Source organism: Arvicanthis niloticus, chromosome 4 (assembly GCF_011762505.2).
Source record: "Arvicanthis niloticus isolate mArvNil1 chromosome 4, mArvNil1.pat.X, whole genome shotgun sequence".
In the NCBI taxonomy this organism is placed as follows: Eukaryota; Metazoa; Chordata; class Mammalia; order Rodentia; family Muridae; genus Arvicanthis; species Arvicanthis niloticus.
Window position 1 is genome coordinate 122,781,902 of NC_047661.1, and position 24,349 is coordinate 122,806,250.

The 24,349-nt window shown below is 40.5% G+C and overlaps 1 protein-coding gene across 5 annotated transcripts in view; it reads right to left on the minus strand.

The window, feature by feature from the left end:
- Nucleotides 1–2,433: 2,433 nt before the first annotated feature.
- Prkacb (protein kinase cAMP-activated catalytic subunit beta) overlaps nt 2,434–24,349 on the minus strand; it is an 88,545-nt gene continuing 66,629 nt past the window's right edge. For all 5 annotated transcript variants that reach the window (XM_034499575.2, XM_034499574.2, XM_034499576.2 and 2 more), the window contains 3 exons: nt 23,368–23,490; nt 14,376–14,540; nt 2,434–5,552 (listed from right to left, as the gene is read on the minus strand). In XM_034499575.2, coding sequence (XP_034355466.1) covers nt 5,427–5,552; nt 14,376–14,540; nt 23,368–23,490 — 414 coding nt within the window. In that variant the 3' untranslated portion in view covers nt 2,434–5,426. The remainder of the gene's footprint in view (nt 5,553–14,375; nt 14,541–23,367; nt 23,491–24,349) is intronic.

Below are 24,349 nucleotides of genomic sequence, written 5' to 3' on the forward strand. Positions count from 1 at the left end.
GGAGAAATGAAGTAGAGGTTGTAGAGATGAGGAACTGCAGCCACAGGAGAAAGTGAGAGGCCATGGCAGTGGGTACCAGCTTGACAGTGGAGATCCACGAGATGGCACAGAAACAGAGAGAGCCTTTGGTTACCATTTTCCCATTCTTTAGTCTTTTCCAATCAATCTACCAGTCAGGCCTCCCTGGACCAGAGGGCTAGTCAGCAGGGAACTAGTCTCTCCACACTTGCTAACCCAATAGTAGTTGCAGAGGTTAAAAACTTGAAGTAAAAGACAGGATCGTTCACAACGTTGGCTCTCTGACTTCTGTTGTCTGAGGTTAATAAGAAATCACTCCTTTGTGTATAATCTAATTAGGATTTCATTGCAGAAATATTGCTTTTTTGTTCTGTCTGGCAGGTTATGGGCCAATGATTCAGAGGTGAGCCTTTATCTTGAGGGTGTTTCTTCTGTAAGCTCTTCATTGCTGCCATCTCTATATCCTCCTTTAGAACAGTTAGATAAGTATGTCCCATAGTGAAATCAACATGCTTGTTTATATTTTCCATCTTCAATATTCTTCCTCGGGGGCTGAAGAAATTACTTGTTAGTTAAGAGAGGTTGCTGCTCTTGCCAAGGACCCAAACTTGGCTCCATGCACTCATATGGCAACCCTCAACCACTTGTAACTCCAGTTTCACGTCTACACAGGCATCTGTACGTACCTGAGTAGACCCTTCACAGGAACACAGACACAATTCAAAAGAAAAAAATCTAAAAAAATTTACTAATTTTCTAAACTTATCCTCTTAAAGAGAATTACGGTGGTGGACAGACTTAAGGATACTTAACTGATCTCAAAATGGGACCCGAGTATGGGTTAGATAGATAGGCCTCAGATGATCAAAGACAGTGTTCTCTCTTGGGAGTTGGGGACCAAACCCCAGGCCTTATACCACAGGAAAGAGCAAAATCTCTGAGCTGTACCACCAGCTCTATCGCTTCAGCCCCATGAGCCATACTGTGGATAATAGGCAGCTGCAAAGTAATACATCTATTAGTTTAAGTCACTCGATTTATAAAGATTTTTTAGAACAGCAACAGAAAACTAATACCTTAAGGTCATTACCCTTTCTCCTGAGAAAAACACAGGATTGGACGATTCAGCTAGAGTTATAGAAAACATCACTGTTAATGGGTGAGCTGACTGTAGGTTTGATGGAATTAATGTGCTATTACTTTTCATGTTCAATTTGAACTGCTCTAAGAGATTAGCTTAATACTTAGAGACAATCTGTCTGGGAGTTAACAGGAATTTGAGTGAACCGTGTTGTCTCCAACTCTCATGTGTCCCAGTGGCTCTCCTAGAAACAAGAGAGAAGACACCTTGAGCTTCATGAATATACCTTTCTCCACCTTTTTAAAAACACCAGCTCCATTCTGGCCAAGAGCCAAGCACCTTTTGGAGTATGGGCATGTGCAGTTAGTTCTGTGGGTGCTTTAATTTGCTAGCACATCACAACAGAGCACTGTGGACTGCTGGCACTCACTTCTTGCCGTTCTGGAGTCTGGGAGTCCAAGATTAAGCTCTGGCAGAACTGACTTTTGTGGAGATGCTATGCTCATTAGCTGGTCTCAGCACAGGCCTCATCACGTGTGTGCATGATCATGCTTGGGTCAATTTGGTTTATAACAAAATTTAAACGAAGCCCCTCTGAGCACAAAGACTATTAAGCAGGTAGTCAGAAAAGCTAAAGTAAAAACAAATGTTTATCTTTACATACAACATCTGTGCATACAAGACATTTCATTGTTAATTAGATCTCAAATAATAATAGTTACAGGATAAAGACATGCCCAGAATTTTATTGAGAGAGAGAGAGAGAGAGAGAGAGAGAGAGAGAGAGAGAGAGAGAATGGGAATTTGTACTAAGCCCTGATAATGACTAAAAAACTTAGCATTGGAAACAGAATCATGTTAGAAAATGCATTAGTATTTGTACATGTTTGCAAAGACCATGAAACAGAATTGCAAGCTATTAAAACAATGACCTAAAACTGGTAGTTTCTCAAGGCAAACTGCTGCTGTAGCCATACATGCTGAACCATAAGGTTTAACTGTAAGGGTAGAGGTGAGCTCCCAAGAGGCCCTGAAGAATAAAGCACAAGTTCCCAGCTCACTGGCAATGAGAGTGAGGGCCCCTGCAGCACCAAACTCATAAAAGTTTACTCCTCTGTCGAGAGTAATCAGTAGCCAAATGAAGTAGGAAGACTTCTTAGCAACACCAGGTTGCGCTAAGCAGAGTCACAATGAAGGTCTAATTTGAATAGACGGTTGATTATTCACACTTTTATTGCTCTGGTCTCAGCCAAATGTCTGAAATTTAGGAATCCATAGCCATTTCTCACATCAGCAGTCCAGGATGAGGGGCACCGGACAGAAGACTCGACAGCTTTTATCTTTTGAAGATACTTTAATTTTGCGGTTATTGATGAATTAAAAAACACATTTTCAGCATTTCCTAGCTATAATAGCGCATCGGAAGCTGCACTCTAAACGAAGAACTAATTAATGAAATAACACACCTTACGTCTTACACTGAAAGCTTACAGTTTACAAGGTGCCTTTACATATACATTATTTCATTTGATTCTTACAACAAGCAGAAGGAAAGAAGAACAGTCAGTAGGAAAAGATAACCACTATTTAGGCTTACAGTGAGCTTTTTTTTTTTTTTTTTTTTTTTTTTTTTAAAGACCAAGGGGCAATCAGTACAGGTACATACCAAGAACAAGACAGCAATACCCATAAGCCACGGCATCTTTTTGGTAGGCTGACAATTTGATATCAAGTGTATATTTAGCATCAGTGAGGGAGTAAGGAGTGGCACAGACAAGGCCTTTATGATAGTCAGAGGATCTTCAGCACATTGTCAGAGGTAAGAGGAAGGATGCACAGAAATGTGTCACTGTACAGAAACAGTTCAAAGCATGATATCCCTTGGGAATATTAGCTAAGGAAGGAACCCTGACCTAACTTGGGGAATCAGAGGATCCCACAAAGAGCCTGTTCCTGCCCTCTGTTTGTACTTGATGCCACTCCAGCAAGCTTCCTGGTCTGTCCTACCCAATGCCATTTCTTAATTTTCTGGGCAAAACACCATTTCTTCTGTATTACATAATATAATTTGAATAAAATACAGGATTTTGCCACCAACTTACTATTTCAAGTTTTTAATAATGGAAATTTTAGGCATGTTAAAAATATTCCAATTTAGTGTATTTTTAGTCAGAAATAGACCCCTTGACACAGCTGATGGTTTGCTCATGTACTTCAAACAGAGACAGTAAAATGGAATGGCTGAGAAGCCCCAGAAACCAACATATGCCTAGAAGTCATGTACCTGGGTAGATTCTAGCTGGGTACTAATAATTTTATAGAAAAAAATATTTTTAGGATTCATAGAAATCTGTTCAATCTTTGAAAACTAAATTATAATAATCAAATTGTCATCCCCACAATTTATTGAAATAATTTTACAATAATATACAACAACGCTACCAGAGAATTTGTAGCATACATACAACACATGATTAGCATGTTCTTGGGTTTAAATGAAATACAAAAAAGTAAATAAAGTATTTTATATAAATGATGCTTTTAATTTATTAACACGATGATATATCTTTGTTACATAAAACTTGCTACAGCAGAGTATTTCAATTTTTCTTGCACATTTTAAATACAGGTGGACCAAATGAAATCATTATTTGTTATTGTGGGACATTGCCATGCAGAAACACCTGACAACCAAAACACATGCAGATAGGCAGAGAGAAGGTCTCAGCTAGGACTTTTAATGTCTTCAAGGGTTTGGTGGGGGTGTGTGTGTGTGTTCAGAGGACCGTGAGTGCTGTCAATGACCTACCTGCACCAGCAAGGAGGCAGATAGGCTCTATATACATCAGGGTGTTTGACTTAAAGCCATCTTAGATCCTTGGAGACTCATCATGAAAGGAGTATTTTAAACTATTTAGGTGAGCGGATTATTTAAGGTAGGTCACTGATACAGACATAATGAGACAAGAAAATTAAAAGTAATGAAAATATGGTAAAAAAAAGTTAAGCCATTTATTCACAAAGGAACACTGAACTAAATGTGCAAGAGTGCTTGAAATTTCCTCATGATGGCAACATTGTTAAGTCAATTGGCAAAAAGTATAGAAAAATCAAAAAAAAGCAACCATGGAAACTGTACCTGCATGATCATATACTCTGTCTATGAAGGAGAAAGGTTAGCAATTCTGATGTACTTAAAGATATCACACCTCAAAATTAAATACAAATGTGGCAGTTTCTTAAGCTTTGCGTTCTCCTGTCACTGGCCAGGCAGGGAAACACGTCAAGGCTGCAACAGTGCCGTCTTCTTCCCTCAGAAGAGGAAGCAACAACGACTGTTTTGCTTTTTTCTTACCTGTTACAAACCAAAGCAAACAGAAAAGTTCCCTTTAAGGAGAGAACTTCTAAGCTGCAAGCAGGAATCAAGGCTTCTGCTGACTTAGCATTTATCCAAATCCATGTTTGCTCATTTCCCTTAAGAACCTGCCAATGAGGACTGTCTGAGAAACCTCAAAAAGTGTCACTTATCAGTCACTTTCCTGAAATACTGGCTAAAGCCCCCATGGAAGAGCGAAGGCTTAGAAACCTTAGGCCTCTCTCCTAACCCAGAGATGTGGTACCAAGGGAGACAGCTGGGGTGAGAAGCCACGTCCCTCACTTTTCCTGACAAATGAGGCATCTGTCTGGTCACTTAATGTCTCACGGAGAGAAGACTATTAGAAGGCCAAGGGAACGAAGCCTCTTGTCCAGGAATCCCACTGCTCATCTAGGTGCTTGGATTTACTGCTCCATCAGTGACCCCTGAAAAGTTATCTTCATGTATGCAAATTCCCGTGCTCATAAGACATCCATCTTCAAAATTACTAAGAGTTTTGGCAAAACTGTGTCCAAGCTACTCAAATAAAAATAATCATTGGAGAGTTTATCTTCAAGCCACTGGTCAGCAAAAATATCGCTCAAAACTACAAAAAGCAACATGTAGCTTTCCTTTTAAATATCACAGCCATAACACTGCCCATCTTAAACACCAAGGAAATAAAGGGAGCACTGGTCAGAGAAGTGAATGAGAAGGATGTAGGAGGGTGGAGAAAAACCAAACCAGGAGGACGTGGTGTACACCGAGTTACAGCACAGACAACGCTGTGGAGCACTGCCTGGGTACACAGGTGGTTGCAGAGCGCACACTGATGACGCAGGAAAGGCCTCACGCAGTTGCTGGAATGAAGGGAATGGAACCCGCTCCAACTAGCAGGTCTCGGCCAGCTCCACCTTCCACCTCCACAGCGTGCAAGGACTGAGTGTGACCTCGGGGCAATCTTTCTCCTCCCTAAAATTCACAAAATTCCTTTCCACATTTTTCTGTAATAGACACACGGATTTCTTCTTCTTCATAGTCATCAAAGTTGCTGGTATCACCAGAGCCTCTGAACTTTGGTATGAATGGAGCCTCAACCTGTAATTAATATGAGGAAGAAAATAAGAGAAAGAATGACTCAGACCCTTCCAAACACTGAACAATGAACTCCCAGCATGCATCATTCTGACATCTTTAAACACAGGGAAGTGCTTGAAGTGTGACCCACCAGGAGTTAGCTAGAACCTCACATTTTCATTTGAGAGCCGCAACCAAATACTAGTGTACTTTCTAGGTAAATCAGTGAAAAGCAGCAGATTGCCAGCTCCCAGCTCTAGAAAACTACTTTATAATTTATTTCATTTTTATCAATTTATTTCCAAGGCTTTCATTATTTTCTTCAACTTCCTTTCTTCTGAGGTTAATACACTTTATACTTTAGATGTCTTTTCTAATTCCGAAGCTTACTTAAAATCCCTGACTATGAAAAGTCTAAGTAAGAGACATCTCACAGACTCACAGAACTCACATTCTAAACATTTTCTTTTTTTTGACTCTGAAAATCAAGACTTTCCATATAACCTTATGGTGAGCCTAACGGGCATGAGGGAAAGCGTTCAGAGCTGGAATGACTGCAGCTTTACTGCAGCCATGGATTCACAATCACACACAGTTGTTTGTTCAGTCCCCTATGTCTACTTCCCCACACTGCAGGGAAGCCAAGGCAGCCATTTTTCATTCCTGTTTTAAAGACTGAAAACAGAGCTGACTAAATTTATATCACTAATAAATGACTGAAGCAGGCATCAAACTCTCAAGGGCTTTTTCTTCTGTGAACAGAAGTGATCTCATTAAGTACTTTCTAGCATATCATTACATGGCTATTTATTTATGAATTGTTTCCATGACTGTATCAATATAGCCGATGCTATAGATAAGATAGACACATGAAAAGAAGAAAGTGACAAATAAGTGTGAGCAGAGATTCTAATGCTGTTTCCCAGTTGGACACTTTGCACCGTGGCCTGAGACCATCACTTTATCCTACATAGACTGAGCCAAGACTACGATTGTGTCATTTCTAGCTGGATGGTGGTTTCAAATCAGACCATCTCTAGAGAACGATTCTCGGCCCGAGCTGTCCAGGCCACTTCTGTATTCTGGGCTTTCTGTCTATCTTTCTGCTAGGTACATTTGGCTATTTCATTGCTCATAAACACTTGACAGGAAATAAAGTGTTAGATATAATATAATATAATATATAATATAATATAATATAATAAATATAATATAAAGTGTTAAATATAAATTAAATATAATCCTATTTTTATACTGCAATGTGGACAACTGAAAAGATATTGAAACCAATGTCCACAGTAAGGTAGATTTTACTTTTTGACTATTGCAGCTCCTCACACTGACTTCACTGATAACTGAGATTAAGATGTCCACCAACTGGAATTGTAAGCTGGTACAACCACTATGGAAAGCAGTCTAGTGGTTTCTCAGAAAATTGAACATAGTGTTACCTGAGGACCCAGCTATACCACTCCTGGGCATATACCCAGAAGATGTTTCAACATACAATAGGGACACATGCTGCACTCTGTTCATAGCAGCCTTATTTATAATAGCCAGAAGCGGGAAAGAACCCAGATGTCCTTCAACAGAGGAATGGATACAGAAAATGTGGTACATTTACACAATGGAGTACTACTCAGCTATTAAAAACAATGAGTTCATGAAATTCTTAGGCAAATGGATGGAACTGGAAAATATCATCCTGAGTGAGGTAACCCAATCACAAAAGAACACACATGGTATACAATCACAGATAAGTGGATATTAGTCCAAAAACTCACAATACCTAAGATAAAACGCACAGACCACATGAAGCTCAAGAAGAAGGAAGACCAGAGTTTGGGTGCTTTTGTCCTTCTTAGAAGGAGTATCAAAATACTCAACCAGAGCTGCTAGGGTCTAAACCTCCAGCCTGAGAACACAAAGGGAGGGACTCATGGCTCCACCTGTATAGATAGTTGAGGATGGCCTTGTCAGGCATCAGTGGAAGTGGAGGGCCTTGGTCCCTGAAAGTTTGGATTCCCTAGTGTTAGGAAATTCAAGAGCAGGGAGACGGCAACAGGTGGAGGGGTGGAGGCATACCCTCATAGAAGTAGGAGGAGGGGGTATGGGATAAGGGGTTTTGGGTGAATGGGAGAGGAGATAACATTGAAAGATAAATAAGTAAAATATCCAATAAAAAATAAACAAACAAAAAAACAGATAATGGTTCTGGCAATTTTAGTCGAACAGTTGAGACTTTTTGTCAATAATTTATTACGGGGATTCTGTATAATCCTCAAGGACAAGGTATTGTGGAAGAGGCCCATGGAACTTGAAAATGATTGGTGAGACATGCTGTTACTGAGACAAAGAATGATGCTGAACTGTGAGCTTGCTGAGTGCCCTGACCAGGGTGACTGGGGAGCTGTATTGGACATATGTTCCTGACCCACCTTTGCTTGCCTATATCCCAGATGGGACAAGCCACCTTGCCTCAAGATTTTAGACCTTCTGGGATAGAGAATCAAAAAGAGAAATTATAATGTCTCTTGTATTTTTCTTAAAGGTGCCCAGCTATTAGGACTCAATCATGTACTGGTCCAGAAATCAACCTAATAATGGACATAACAGTCGACACTTGGAAGGCTGGATCTGGACATTTTCAGAGACATATTTGGAAGCTAGCTGCAGTTCACTATGATGTTATGATAGTAAGAGATAAAGTTGGGACAGGATCTGGATTTCAAACAAGGGTTAGTGCATGTTTTAAGGCTCTTTTAATTGTCATGCTAAAATTGGTTCTGTCTCTTCTACAGTATATATTGTAAGTTGCATTGACTGTATAATTTCCAATTATGTTAGTGTGTTGAAACCTGGCATGTCTGTTACAGGGGTCAACCAGCTTTTGTCTCACTGCCCTGAGTATTAGAAAACCTTGATTCTCTGAAAAAAGCTTAAAAGTGCTGGAAGAAGTGAGTTAGGCTTTAAGCAGAAGCAAGAGGGTAGCAGGCTTGATTATTGCTGGTATAACAGCTTTAATTCCATTAATTGCTAGCACCACTGCTTCTGCAATAGCATTAATACAAGGAGTTAAGACAACTATTTTTTTTTTAACCATCTAGCAAAAAAATGTTACTAATTTATTGAGTATATGAAAGGATTTATATAGGTTTCTGGAACAATGAATGATGCTCTATAACCCATTCACATTATCTGAAGGAGGTTCAGGGTTCAAGAGTTAGGAGCCATCCCAAGTGTCATGACAAATATCACTGGAGTAGTATTACTTTTGAAATTCACAATCATTGTCATTATAATTAGAAAAAAGTTTAAAGACACCTGTAGGATATTTGGCACAATCCTAACACCTCTCTGGATGTGTTAACTTTGCACAGTGAGATTAAGAATTTAAAGAATGCTACTCTGTTGACCTTTGATGCTATAGATAATGCCGATAAAATTATCATCCATGGCCTGAGCTCAGTATTCCCATTTTGGTCAAACCTCAGGAATGGCATATATAGCTTGATCAGGCCAGCTCATTTTGTCCTGGGAATACTTTTATTCCTGCCCACCATGTTAAATCTTATCTTTAACAACATCAATATGTTGGTACCCAAAATACATGGCTTAAACCCAAAAATGGACCCCCAAAGTTATTAAATTAACAGGCTGGCAAGCCAAGGACAGGTAAGATTCTGCAGAGCCTTACCTACCTAAGACAGAAGTGCACCGCCTTTGATAATGCATATTCCATGACAGGTAAGGAAGGCATTCAGAATGACTTAAGACAGACTAAGTCTGGTTTATGCAATAAAAAGGGGAAGATATGAAGAGCTTTTGGGGCCGCCTGCCAGGAAATCTGTCATTGGCCAAGGACAAGGAAATGGTCTGCTTGGCAGTAATATGACATTGGCTAAGGACAAGAGTGTAGGCTTCAAGCAGGAATCTGACATTAGACTAGAACAAAGAAGTAATTTCAGGTAGGAATCTAAATCTTAGGCCAGAACAAAGAAGTAATTTCAGACAAGAATCTAAATTTTAGGCTAGAACAAGGAAGTAGGCTTCAGACATGAAAATGACCTTGGGCTAGGATAGGGAAGTAGGCTCAGATATTTTGGTCATCCTGATAAGCCTTTAGAAACAGTGTTTATGGAAGTGTTCATATACCTGGGTTTAATGCCTTGCTTTTTCTGCTTATTTTATGGTTTGTTCCTTGACTATTTGCATCTATTGTATTGCTAGACCCTCAACCTAGAACTGACCTTAATACAGGCATGTAATCAAAATGGTATAAAAGCATAAAGAAAGAAGGGATATAGGATAGGGGGTTCTAGGGAGGGGAAATGGGGAAAGGGGATGACATCTGTATTGTAAATAAATAAAATATCCAATTAAAAAAAAGAAATTAGAAAAAAATGTCCACCAACATGTTTCCTAGGATGACCTGGCCTGTTTCTATGAACCAGTTCTGGGTAGTTCGTGTACTATTTGGGATGAGTCAAGCCCTTTCTGAGATACATGAAATCTACATGAGCAGGAGTAATTCAGTTCTATTACAATTTTAGAAAGATTATTAATAATTCACTGTGTGATATAATTAATCTGTTTCCTGAGTACCAGCAGAAAATTTTATTTAAAAAATATTAGAATGAAAAGATTTACGATATATCAGAACTCTTTGGTTTTTGAGACAGGGTTTCTCTGTGTAGCCCTTGCTGTTCTACAGCTCAGTCTATAGACCTGGCTGGCCTTGAACTCAGAGATCTGCCTGCCGTTTCCTCACAAGTTCTGGAATTAAAGGAGTGCATCACCACACCAAGCTTCATACATCACAACTATCAAATACTAAGAAGCCAGGCTGTGGTGGCACATGCCTTTAATCCCAGCACTCAGGGGGCTAAGACAGGAAAATCTCAGTAAGTTCAAGGCTGGCCTGTTCTACAGAGTAAGTTCCAGGACAGCCAAGGCTATGTAAGAAAAACAAACAATGTTCCCCCTCCAACCCCCACCCACAAACTAACAAATCACAACACATGTCACAGAAATATATACTTAAGTACAGCACTGACTAGCAATAAATACAATAAAGATGATAAAGTCAATAATAACAGCAGGGATAATTCTACAGACAAACATCAGTTTCTAAAACTGGCTGGAGAAAAGTAAGTAAGTAAGTACGTAAGGTTTTCTCTTTTTCTGCTAAAATTTACAAGGGACAAATACAGATAATTTTGTATAAGGAAAGTTACAACTATATGGGGAACTTTAAAATTGCCAAGTAATGCCAGAAAATTTTAAAATAAATATAGAGCCATCGTATGTTTAGAAATAGAGTCAAATGTATAGTTTAGTACTCATAAGGGGCTAAATCAAGGTTACTCAATAATGCTAATAGTAATGTAACAACAGGCTAATTATTGTGCAACAATAAAGAAGAAATTAGATCTCTAAGCCCAGAAGGAAACAGGTGTCAGGCAGGTTCTTTTACAGTGGTTCTGGGATGTCCAGGAAGGCACCTGAATGGGATGTGTGCCAAGCAGCAAGTGTTGGGGGTGGGGACTGACTGTAGGCCCTGAGGTCACAGCTGGAATGCAGGAATGAGGACTAAGGAAGGAGCTGGCAGACACCCAGTGTCAACACAGGTCCTGTCTGCGTGGGCGGAGCCCACACCTGTCCCCTGGGATCAGAACCAGGACCTGCTGATGTAGTCTTTGTCAACACTCCATGCTCCCTGTTGTACTCTCTACCTTACCCCACACTTTAAAGTAACAAAGCTTCTGTTTACATAGCTTAACAATGTGCTCAAGATCATCCTGTAATGCACAGCTGATCTGACTCAGGCTCACAACTCCCTAAGTCCAGAGTTCAGGGTCTTGGTTGGTCTCTCTCCTCATTTCTCTCCCCTCCCCTCCTCTTCTCTGTCTCTCCTCTTCTCTGTCTCTCCTCTCTTCTCCCTTTCTTTCTCTCTCTCTTCTCTCTCCTTCCTGTTGAAATAGCCTTCCCTTTTCCCAAATGCTCAAAGCTACAAGTTAAACAGGTGCCCTGTAAAATCTGAATGATTTTATGAAATATGGTATTTAATGCTTTGTACCTTCCTATAATCCTAGCACCTGGGAAGCCAAGGTCAGAGGATTACCCCCGGCCCCTAGCAGGAGAGTTAAGAATAGACCTATGTAGTTCCAAACCAACTTGAGTTACAGAGTGAGAATCTGTTTCAAGAAAATGACCCCCACAAAACCCAAGAAAAAAAAAAGAGGGGACAGATTTTCAAATAGTAATGTGCTGAGATTTGAACCTGGTGAAGCTGGGATCAAATTGAGAAGCTATGTGGTAGCACTGATATTTAAAGCAGTTATCCTATTTGGGGGTCATGTTTTTAACCAGTAAAATGAAAACATAATAAAACAAAACATGTATTCTCCTTTTAACAGGAACACCTCAAAGACTGATGAGAATCCCTTTTATTAACTATGAAGAACTATCTTTATTCGAGCAAATCTAGAAAAGACACAAAGCATGTTTTACGAGCTGGAAAGACTGTTTGAGTCACCAGGGCCCTTATTTGTGACTACTTAACAGTGTCAGTGATGTCCCAAGCATAGTCCTTTTGCTTGTCTCTGAGCTTTGGGAGTTTGTGGGGCATGGTGACTGTACTGTTTTGGTTTTGCTATGCTATTAGCTGAATTTTAAAATTGTTTTACAACTTTGTTTTTATAATCTTTTAAAATTGTAATGAATCAGGGAAGCTGCTTTCAATATAAAATAAGAGTGTTAAATTATTTTCCTCAGGAAATGTGCTCTGTAGTTGTTCATCAGGAAATGTGGCAAGACTCTGAAACATCAGAAGCTGTGGTTTTTGTGGGGGTGAGGAGGGGAAAGCTAAATATATACACTTCATGCAAGTTATTTTTAACTTAGTATTCAAGAGTGAAAGGAGAGATAAAGTTAACAAACCAAAATCTTTCCTTAGATTTCCCAATTTATTACCATGGTAAAGTAATTACTATTAAGTAACATACTGGTGCTATTGCAGCTCTTAGCACTGAGAACCTGGGAAATAAAGCTAGGTTCTTCAAAACACTGCTGGCCAGCTACAGCGGTCCTCTATTTAATCATTGTTCACAATGATTGTTCACAATTGCTTGATTTTCTAATACTTGAGAGTCTTGGGAAGCAAGCAAGCAAATAAAAACATCTAGCCACTCAGGTGCAAACTAACTAGATTCCTTCAAAATTTATTAGCACAACAGGTTGATTTGCCTTCCATCCCTTTTAGTCTGAGGTCTAAACTGGAGGAGTGAGGCAGATTTCACTAATCACTTAGCACTTTGAAGAGTACGCCCAGCACAGGGTCCAAGCTAAGAATGCTAAGCAAATCAATAAAGATTGAAGGACACACATGGAGGACAGTTGCACATGTGTAAGACAGCAGAGGACAGTTGCACATGTGTAAGACAGTGGAGGACAGTTGCATGTGTGTAAGACAGTAGAGGACAGTTGCATGTGTGTAAGACAGCGGAGGACAGTTGCATGTGTGTAAGACAGCGGAGGACAGTTGCATGTGTGTAAGACAGCGGAGGACAGTTGCATGTGTGTAAGACAGTAGAGGACAGTTGCATGTGTGTAAGACAGCGGAGGACAGTTGCATGTGTGTAAGACAGCGGAGGACAGTTGCACGTGTGTAAGACAGCGGAGGACAGTTGCACGTGTGTAAGACAGCAGAGGACAGTTGCACGTGTGTAAGACAGTGGAGGGCAGTTGCATGTGTGTAAGACAGTGGAGGACAGTTGCACGTGTGTAAGACAGCAGAGGACAGTTGCACGTGTGTAAGACAGTGGAGGACAGTTGCACGTGTGTAAGACAGTAGAGGACAGTTGCATGTGTGTAAGACAGCGGAGGACAGTTGCACATGTGTAAGACAGCGGAGGACAGTTGCATGTGTGTAAGACAGTGGAGGACAGTTGCACGTGTGTAAGACAGTGGAGGACAGTTGCACGTGTGTAAGACAGCGGAGGACAGTTGCACGTGTGTAAGACAGTGGAGGACAGTTGCATGTGTGTAAGACAGTGGAGGACAGTTGCACGTGTGTAAGACAGTGGAGGACAGTTGCACGTGTGTAAGACAGCGGAGGACAGTTGCATGTGCAGAGAGACGGGGCTCAGTGAGGGACTGAGCAACATGTAGGCACGTGTACCAGTGGCTTCTGCCTGGGAGAGGGTATAAAACAAGGGAGATCAAGTTTCTGTTCACATGAAATATTTTAAAACGAGAGAGAAGATACAGCATAGCTAGGAAGGACATGCTTCAGAAAGAATACCAGTGAAGTAATAATTGAGTTCTTAAGCACTCAGTGGAATATAGAAGGTGAGCAAACTGGGGAACATCCTTGGGAGTGGAGAGCAGACATGCAGGAGTCGGATCTGTGAAAAGGTTGGCTCTTTCTGGGGAAACCCCATGGAAAAAGTTGCAACCTTGGTAAATGTCTACAGCAAGGCTAAAGTAAGAGAAAACATTCCCAGAACGTAAGCTGATTTCTGTGTGGCTATGTGCTGATTTTGGATTATATTCACTTATACACTATCTTTTAAATGTGGCTTTTATAAGTTTTAAAATTCAAACCTGTGGAATATTGTCTAAAATCCTATTTCCACAGTATTGTCAAGAGTTAGAATGGATAGTAAAGGTTTACAAGGGAGGCCATGTATGCGTTCTCTTTTACCTAAGAGAAGTTACTCTGAGATCCTGCAGAGAATTAGTTTAAATGGTAAAATAATTATAAATATGCTGAAGCTGACAGCATCTCTGCTACCTGATAAATCACACCTCAAAGGCATTAAACGAGGAACAGAGGCATACCTTTCTCTGGTAAATAGCAATCCAGTCAGTCGTGGCAAACCACTTGTGGGTCTTTATGTCACTCACGCCGTTCTTCAGGTTGCCGAATCGCTTTGTCAGATCCACCTGCAGCAGGTTCCGCAGAAGGTCCTTGAGATCGGAGCTGAAGTGGGATGGGAACCGGACCTGCAAGAACACAGCAGAGGTGAAGCCCAATCCCAGCTGCTGGACACTTCTGTTCTGATTTCATATAGGCTTTATTCAGTGACCAATCATTATGAAAACAGAAGGCAGGGTGACCTCCAAACACTTCATGACATACCAGCTCTGCAGTCATCTTAAAGCATGAACATGATTTAGGTAAAGAGCTAAAACTTCCCTGAAAGCCTTGCTTCAGTTGTGTTAGAAACACAAAATGGTCTCTAGAAACATAAAGCAAACATGCAGTCACCCATCACCATCAGAAGGCTCACCCATTTTCAAGAGCACTCCCCTTGGGCCTCATTATGAAAATGTTCAGAGACGTACAATTTAAATTTGTAATCTAAGTGGAACATGTAGCATATGAAAAACATTAGTAAATGTGTTTTGAAATCAGCTTAAGAGATCTACCAAGGAAGAATCTGAAAAGAACTTTAAACTCCCATACTGCCTTTCCCACCATAGGAATCCATTCCATTTATTAGACATAAAACAAAAACTTTTAAGCGGAATTCTGCTCTTGGGAAGAACACAGCAGTGCTAGGACTGACTACTTGGTGTTTCCTGGCAGAAGCAATTACGACGCGGTGGGGAGTGCGTACCCTCTACTGTCAAAACAGCAAGACAGCAATCGGGACTTAGGAAATGAACAACAAGTTCTCAAAAGATAAAACAAAAAGGAATGGCCGTCATGAGAACAAGTCACAGTGCTGGTGAGGATGACGAGCGGAGGGACCGTCCACACCTCAGGATGTAACTGATTTAGCCGCTATGGAACCTTAAGGAAGGAGGCTCCCCAGCAGCCAACTACAACTACCACAGAGCTGTTTTATCACCCTCGGGGATCTGGCAAAGGAGCCAAGTCAAGACAGCCCCGAGAGGGCCCTGCATATTCCTATATGACTATATTCCTATATGACTGCTAAAGCACTGTCACAGTCACCTAGGAGTCAGTCAACAGGTGAATGCAGAAGGAAAATGTGACCCATAAGGCCCACTTCGAAAATGTCTTCTCTCAGTGGTAGGTACATGCAGTGTGTGTGTGTGTGTGTGTGTGTGAGAGAGAGAGAGAGAGAGAGAGAGAGAGAGAGAGAGAGAGAGAGAGATATGAGAGAAATGACTCTGAGGTTAAGAATGAGACTAGGAGAAAACCAAAGACATGGGGTGCATATATGGGTCAAGAACAAGATACCCCCAAGACTGTTTTGAGGGCCATCACTTTGTGCTTTTGCCATTAAAATTAACATTACTTCCTCTCCAGGATTAAATGAGACTTTTCTTGTGGTGCATCTAAACTTTGTTTAGGTTAAAAAAAAAAAAAAAAAAAAGACATTTCAAGTGTCTCTGACTTGGCTTAGAGTGAAATTTGCATGGAGTGTATGGTGGCAACGTACCAGTAATCGATTATGATGCTCACAGTTGCAGACAGTAATGTACTGCACATAAGTTATTCTATGAATTCAGGTAATGTGCAATATAATGCATGCATCGCACCCAAATGAAGCTGTTCTTTATTCTGCAGTGCAGAGTGATGGCACTGACTAGTTAATGTGGGTAAATGTGTGCACGTTTACATTTCAGAACAGTGACTCTCAAGTGGGCCAGAGTGGCAGTGAGGCCATATTTAATTGGGAACTTTCCACTACACATGTACCTCCATCGCCACATCACACCCTTCAAAGATGCTGACGGCTAGCCTGCAACCTCCATGGTCCATGTGAACACTGGCACAATAACCTGGACCAAACAGTAGTTCCTAAGATAGGAAGCATGACACACTGTTTTTTCAAAACTGTCTCCAGAAGGAAATTAGTTCTGTCATTACTACTGGCTACAAAAACTTCAGAAAGTGAAATCACAAGTGTGGAATCCTGGAGCTGGTGAGAGCCTTTGTTAAGACTGGGACCCTGAGTACCAGGGAGGCCACATTTGGGGAAATACCTCAGTCCTCTGACTTGTATATTTGTGACTTTCTGCCAGTATGTAAATGGGCAGATAGTGCTGAAGTAGCTGTAAAATGCCACAGGGCAAAATGAGGAAGTCTAACCCCAGCAGTCCATCAGGGCAGAGAGATGAGGGCACAGGAACTGGGCACAGTTGGTATGGAAAAGGTGTCTGCAGTGTGGCACATGCCTCTCTTTGAGTATTGGCTTCTATGTTCCTTATTATCATTTCCTGTGATCTTTTCCGAGCTTCTGAGACCATGCTAACTCAGTTTCCTGATCATGCACTGCTCAGGCAGGATCTGTTTCTCTAGTAAACTACAGATGTGCAGAACAAGCTCACAGCAGATGATGAGCATCAGAATTGTCTGCAATGTTGAACTGCACAGAAAACCTGAGCCAGTGACTGCAGGGTGGGGCGCCAAGGATGGAAACCACACAGGTGGGCAGAGACCACAACTGACTAGCTGTACCCAACAGATAGACCCGCTCTGGCATTTATAAATACTCAATAAATACTTGATTCAAAACCACTTGATTTAAACCTACTATGTGCTATGCACTCATGTGCTTGGGGCAGAGAGAAAACAAAGGAAGAGAGAAATCTGCCTTCAGTGAGTTTTTCTTTTTACTGAGAAAGACACATGAATAAATAAGGACAGCAACGAGGGTGATTAGAAATGTGACCAGCATTCCTCACAGACTTTTACTCTGAAGAATACGGGAATCAAGGAAAAAGTTTTTCCTTTACCACTTTGGTTTTGGCTCTGGGGACTGAACCCAGGGCTTGGAGCATGCTGCTGGCATGAGACCTCGGACTGCAGCTGCAGCCTTCCATCACAGGGCTTTAAAGAAGTGACAGGATGGGACTTGTTCTCAAAGAACTAAATGCTCTAGTGGCTTAGGTGAGATGACAGTGGTGACAGTGGACAGGTAAAAAGCATATTCAAAAGCACAGCCAAAGCGTTTCCCCTGTGTGTGAGACACGGGGTCACAAGTTACAAAAGCTATCAGGCTATTCATTTTTGGCTTTCAAGTCCTGACTGCAAAGGTAGGCTCTTATAATGCTGCCTGGACTGGACTGACTCCTGGGGCCAGTGATCACCCTGCCTCAATCTCCCTGACTCCTGGGGCCAGTGATCACCCTGCCTCAATCTCCCTGACTCCTGGGGCCAGTGATCACCCTGCCTCAATCTACTGAGCAGCAAAGATGACAGACACCTACTAGTACTCCTGGTCAGGCCAAATTCTCAGAATATCCTGACTTTCAATCTCAACTTGAATTATATACAGTCTATGACCGATAGAAAACCCATTTACCCTTTTCAGTTTCAATCTATCCTTATAATATGACAAAATAAATTTTATTTGACAGTCTGAAAAATCACATAACATTTATGAAAACAACTTTTATTATGTCCAATAGTAATTCACTTCCCATATTTTTAAGCTTTTCTATTAGATACCACTTTAATAAAAAAAAAAAAAAAAAAAAGCCTGGAAGATAGAAAAATCATAATTTAATGTTTCCAAAATACCAAAATATAGTCATGTCGAAACTGTGGTAGAATGGAGACAATGGATGACCCTAACCATGCTTTATAGGATCAGTGCTGCGCATGCAGCTGATGTCCTAAGTGACTTGTTCAATTGACTTCTATCCCATGTAACGCTCAGCCCAGGATGAGCAGACCTGACAGACTCTTGTGGTCTCAGCACCAATTACAGGCTCATGCATGCCAATTTTGGAATAACTATTATTTTCTACAAATTTAAATTTATAAATTTATTTCTCAAAGGTGAAGTAACAGTCAAACAGCAAGTGATTACAAGCTGTCATGGTATCTATCACTTACATTCACTAACTAGTCATACTGACCCCCTCCCATTTAGCAATAAAATAATTTTGAATCAAATTTGTCTTCACAGAATTTAATATCAAAAGTTATAAAATTGATTTTTGGCTGATAGAGGGAGCATCCTGTTAGTATTCTACAGTTATTGGCATTGGGGAAAGATTATATAAGTAGCAAAATTTCTGTGCTCCTAAAAACTTGTGAAGCTTAAAGCGACTCACTGAAGAGCTTGGACACTGTACCAAGCAGCACTCTGTTAACTTCTGATCACAGCACACTGGATTATGTTATAAGAAATCATTTCTCTAAATCAGCTGTCGCAATCTTAAATAAAGGATTTATTTAGCAAGAAAAAATTATACATTAATTAAATTCTCAAAGATAAAACATTTTAATACCCTAGGCTTTCTATAGATGTGCCAATATTCACACTACCTGTGTTCCTCAGAGGACAGTGAATCAGCCTGCATTCCCTAAGTGGAAAGAGGATGGGGGGGGAGTGGGCGAGTGGGGGGGCAGGAAAGTGTGTCTGTAAACACAGGTACCATGTCTGTGGTGTCTCTACAGATGCAGAGGGCTACTATTCACTCCTTCTTATTCCTTCTCCTCCCCCACAGAAGTCAGTGTTAAACTGTCTGCTCACAGACCAGTAAACGACTATGTGGAAGGAAGTGCGATGGATTAGTAAATCTCCACAACAAAACGTTTAAAATGGCCTGAAGAGAGCATGACTGCTTTCTATTTCATTAGGGCCAGAGATATAGCTCAGCTAGTAGAGAGCTTGCCTAGAAATCATGAAGCCCTAGGTTAATCCTGCTTCCAAGTTCTGTCAGAGAGGGACCTTGAGTGGTGCCAGTTCCTTACACTGTATGAAACTTCCCTGAAGGACAGCATGGCTCTTGGTGCACAGATCTACACAGACACACAGTTTGTCTAAATGTATGCTGTTGTTCTCAGAGTCCAGGACAGCATCATACGCTAAGGAGAGGTGCATGGGTGACGAGCTGCCAGTAAGAACACTGGGCACCGAGTCTCCCATGGCTGTCACTGATAGGTAACACTTTACACGTGTTGATGTTGGGGCAGTTAAATGCATCCCTCTGGTCCACAGGTGGCTCCTGGAGACCTACCTGTCTGTGCCTGGTCTCCTGTGAACTTGTTGGGCCTGCTTCTTCTTTGTACTGATGTGGCTATCTACCTTCTGGCTGTCACAAATCTAAATCCAATTACCAGTATGTGCTGGGCCTTCTGAGTCCTTAGAGTCACCTAACCTAGAGAGAGACTCTGGGATCCATTCCCAGAAGAGAATGACCTTTGGGCTACGAGCAGTTATTCATCACGTGAATACTAATTTCCCTTCAGCAAAAATTAATGACCTCGTTGATCAGTATACATTGAAGTATATGCTCCTACATTTCCTGCAGTATCTTGCTGCTCATGAAGAACAGAATAATATTTACATTATATATAGTAAACCTAAGTCATTTTGCAAGTTACATAAGTCAAAGACTCTAGAATTAGGTTTTCTGTAACAGCTGTTACTTGATTATTCTGTTCTCACATACCATTTTGGAACTCAATATTGATTTTTATATTCCCATCGGTAACATAGCCAGATAGGGTTGCTATGGAAACCATACCTGCCTCTCATTATACACTACTGGCACTCAGGTATGAAATACAAAGTCTATATACAGAAACAGTGTATGCATTGCTAGGATGGGCACAGTAACTACAGGACTGCAAATCCTTTCTGTCAACTGCATTTCCAAGTTGTATCTCTGAGCCTTAATAGTTAAGAATAATCTGACATTTAAATGCTACCTCCTCTGTTTTTCAAAGGCAAAATATGTGCAGAAGACAGTATAAAAGCTGACTGACTATCATTCTGTACATTTAAAAATACCCATTTGGGTTATAATACTGTAATAGAGAAATTGCTTAACAATCCAAAATTCAAATGTATGTATATAAGTGAATTAATCACTTGTTAACTTTTAACATTGCACCTATATTATAGCAGGGTTTCAGAACAGGATGCAATATTACTGTATTAAGTAATCTGCTTTTGAAAAGATAAGCCGAAGCCATTCCTTTGTGTTCCTTTCTGTTGCTGTTGTCCATCCATCCAGCCCAGTCCGGTCTTAAACTCCTTAACTTAGTCTGGCCTCCTTTCCAGTGTTAAGGGCACAGGCATGCACCACCTTTCCCAGCATGAAAAACCAAATTTGAATTAAAACTACAAATATAGAATACCCAAATATAAGACTAAAATTGGATTTTAATGACATGAGCTATTAAAATTAAAAGTTAGTTAACATCCAATTTGGCTTGTATGTATTAATGGAGGCAGCAACAGTCTTGCAGTATGGACAGACAGCCTTCTGCTTAGATCTGAAGCTGAAACAGTATACTGGAGAACTGGGAACTAGGACTTGTATGTCACACAGCACAGACTCTGAAATGATGAGGTGGTGACTCTGTACGTGATCTCAGATAGGGAAATGGTAGAGACTATCTAACAAGGGGAGAGGACCAAACCTTCAGCTAAGTATGACAGCACCGAACATCTGCTGTACTTCCAAATAAATGATGAAAACCATCCTAACATGATGTCACATATTTATGCTATTTTAAAAGTGTGATTACATTTTACATTATTTATTAATGTAATCTATTTAGAACATATTCACTTATTGAATACAAAATATTAAAATTAGATATAAAATAAAAAATTTCACCAACAGCTGACAACATACTACCCAAGGGAGAATGACCGTCAAACTGAGGTCAACCATACCAAGACACATGCATCGGTTTGAACTGGAGCAACTGTTCTAAGGAAACATAAATTTAGTTTACACAGCATCTTTGTTATAGTTTGATTTCTCTTATGAAGAAGAATAAAAGTTGTATAGTAAAGATTCAGGAACTTTATAATTACCTCCGTTAAATTATTTAAAACATTCCTATAATTTCTAAATTTCTGTTCTGGCCATATTTTTACTCTGCATGAATAAACTATTCTCCACTTACAGTTTTAATATATCTCAGTTTTCTTAACAGTCTTCATGACCTTGGGCTCTTATACTCTTCCGAAGAGTATTCACTTCTCACATTCTTTCTTTTTAAAGATTTATTTATTTATTCTCTTTATGTGTACATGTGTGTACCTGCATTAGTTTGTGTGTACCATGTGTGTGCAGAAGCCCATGGAGGTCAGGAGATAGCATCAGATTCCACTAGAACTTGAGTTATCAGAGGCTCTGAGCTGCCATGTGGATGCTGGGAACCAGACTCTGGATCTCTGCAAGTCCACCCAGGTGAGCCATCTCTCTTGTCCCACATTCTTCAAACAAAGTCACTCCCTTCTCTACTGACTTTTCCACCATGTTTTACTTTGTGCATATTAAACGTTCTTACTGTGACTTTCATGCAACTGTGCCCGTTGAGAACCCTGAGGTACAGAAGCTCAAATGTAACAAGATCAGCAGAGCTTCTGTCCCTCTGAAGAAAGGCTCGCACTACCTGCCCGCATCAGCTCAGCACTGTTCCTCCTTGAACGCTAGTCTCAGCTGATTTACTTGCAAGAGGTATTTGCTGTTTAACTATGTCACAGTTAAGGTTAATGTTAGTGGTTAGCCCACTAATTTGTAAATACTAATCTAGCATCAAAGTATCTCAAGAAAATGTAACAAAATGCCAGGAAAAAATTCCCCTAACTCTGTCTCATAGATAGCACAGACAGTGGGAGATATGGAAATACCACTGGTGTGTAGAGGCAGTAGCCCCAATGGTTGGACAGACAGTCTACTGAGTCTTTCCAAGAGGCCTCTCTGTGGCTGCAATTAATTTAAATTTGGATCCTAGCATAAAGGATAAATTATTAAGTTACTGGATATTCACAGTACCTTGTGAATATTTAATGTTGTAAAATTTAAATTCATTGATGCTAAGCTCAACTTTACAAAATGCCAAGTGTGGATCTGGTTAGTTAGAAAGAAATGGAGACTTCCCTTCACTTCTTGGCTGATCAGACTTATCTCTGTCTAAGAAGGTCATAAAGTAAGCAATAACGAAAATGGCAAGTGCATCCATCTCAGGGCAATATCAGAGCCGCAGGCCCATTCCTGGTAGATTCCTCACTACAAACTAACATGAGGGGTGTGGGATAAGTGCTAAGCAGAATGCCTCCTCCTGTGAGTGGCTGAGGTTAATCACATGCACTTATTTCTGTGGGGGAAGGGCACATGAATGGCGCCCAGATGACAAGGCACAGGAACTTCCTCCTCCTTCTATCAGTGAACTCAGTCCCTGGGCTTGGAGAAGCTGCTTTTCCTGTAGAGCTGCTCTCCCCAAGGCCCAAGCTGTGAATGCCGTGCTCTCCTCTCTACTGAAGACAGCAACAGGACTTTAAAAAAGTCTCAGGCATGAGGTAAGGTGAGAAGGAATGACTCTAAGCTAACACTTCCAGAAGAAAAATTAGAGACGAAAAATGCAAAACAAGAGTTGATGGAGTAATTTTGGACAGTCTTATATGCTCAGTCCACTCATGGTCAAGGATAATTGTTATTTTCTACTTGTTAAAAATCAGCCCCAATTAAAATTACATTAAATATAAGTAATTCTGTTGAACTCAATTCTGTGAATTCTTTTTAGAAAAGGCCCATGCAAATTATTTTGACTTTTAATTTTAATGTAATTCAAATAAGACATCTGTTTGTAGAACAGCTACATAAAAACAGACCTAAAACTCCAAGTACAATCCACATGAACTCAGAACTCTGGTTTCCAGGAATACTGAGAATAATTACAATCACAGCTAGCTGCCTGCTTATTTGGACCCTGTTGACCTGCTTGTACAGCAGCTCTTTAGTCCAGAGGAGCAGCAAGCTGGAGAGTTTCTATTTCCCACCAGCTTAGGGCAATAACCTGATATGCCATGATATGGGTTCTAACCTGAAGCTTTAACTTCACTCACAAACAACAGGAGGAAGGAATAATTACACTTACCTTTCCAGAAACAATCTTCTCATAAATCTGAATTGGCTGGTCAGCAAAGAATGGGGGGTAGCCAGCGGCCATCTCATAGATCAGCACGCCCAGTGCCCACCAGTCCACCGCCTTATTGTAACCCTAGGATAGAGCAGTATCAGAGAACACTAAGTCACAAGTAATTTTAAAACGATCTGGAAATATATTAACACGATTATGGCAGTTTTTGGCAAGTGTGTAGAACAAAAAATGATAACTAAATCAAACCTACCACGGCAGGTTTAACTAAATGAAGCAAAGAATTTCCAGATATTGGAATGTGTTATTGGGAAGGACTATTAAATCTGAGCCCTAAAAATCACTGAGAATAACACTGACCGAAAGGGAATCAGAGTAAATTACTGCTGGAGGCCCATTCTAGGCCCAACCCTATGCATTCGGTGTGCAATAGTATAGTTAGAAAGATCAGAAATTAAAAACAAAATAGGATTACTGAAATAGCAAATGATGGGACTGACTTCCGAACAGCCTACATTCTGGGATCTGGAGGGTGAAAACACTTGACATAATCATGTCTTTTCAGTATCTTTTGAAAACTTAAAATTTAATGTGGCTTCTAATCAGTAGTGGTGTCCAAGTCCATGTGAATTTTGCTACTTGCTTGTCTATGTCTCATCCCCTGAAGGCAGTGGAAGGCAAACACGCTTAGATTGTGTGGCAGCGTATCCAGGGAAAAGGGCTGCTTAAAGAGTACACTGTGAGGAAAGACAATGCAGAGGTTCTGTCCAGTCTCACTTGCCACTTGTTCTATCAAGCTTACTGAAGTGCACATGCTGAGCACTGTGCAGGAGGATACCTGGAGATGATGTTCCGATGAACACATTCTCAAGACATAATCTAGTTATACAGCATCAACCATGGTCTCTGCCAATGGAAGACTATGAGGGAATGACAGTGCTCTACCTTTCTATTCAGATGTTTCAAACACCCTTTCACTTAG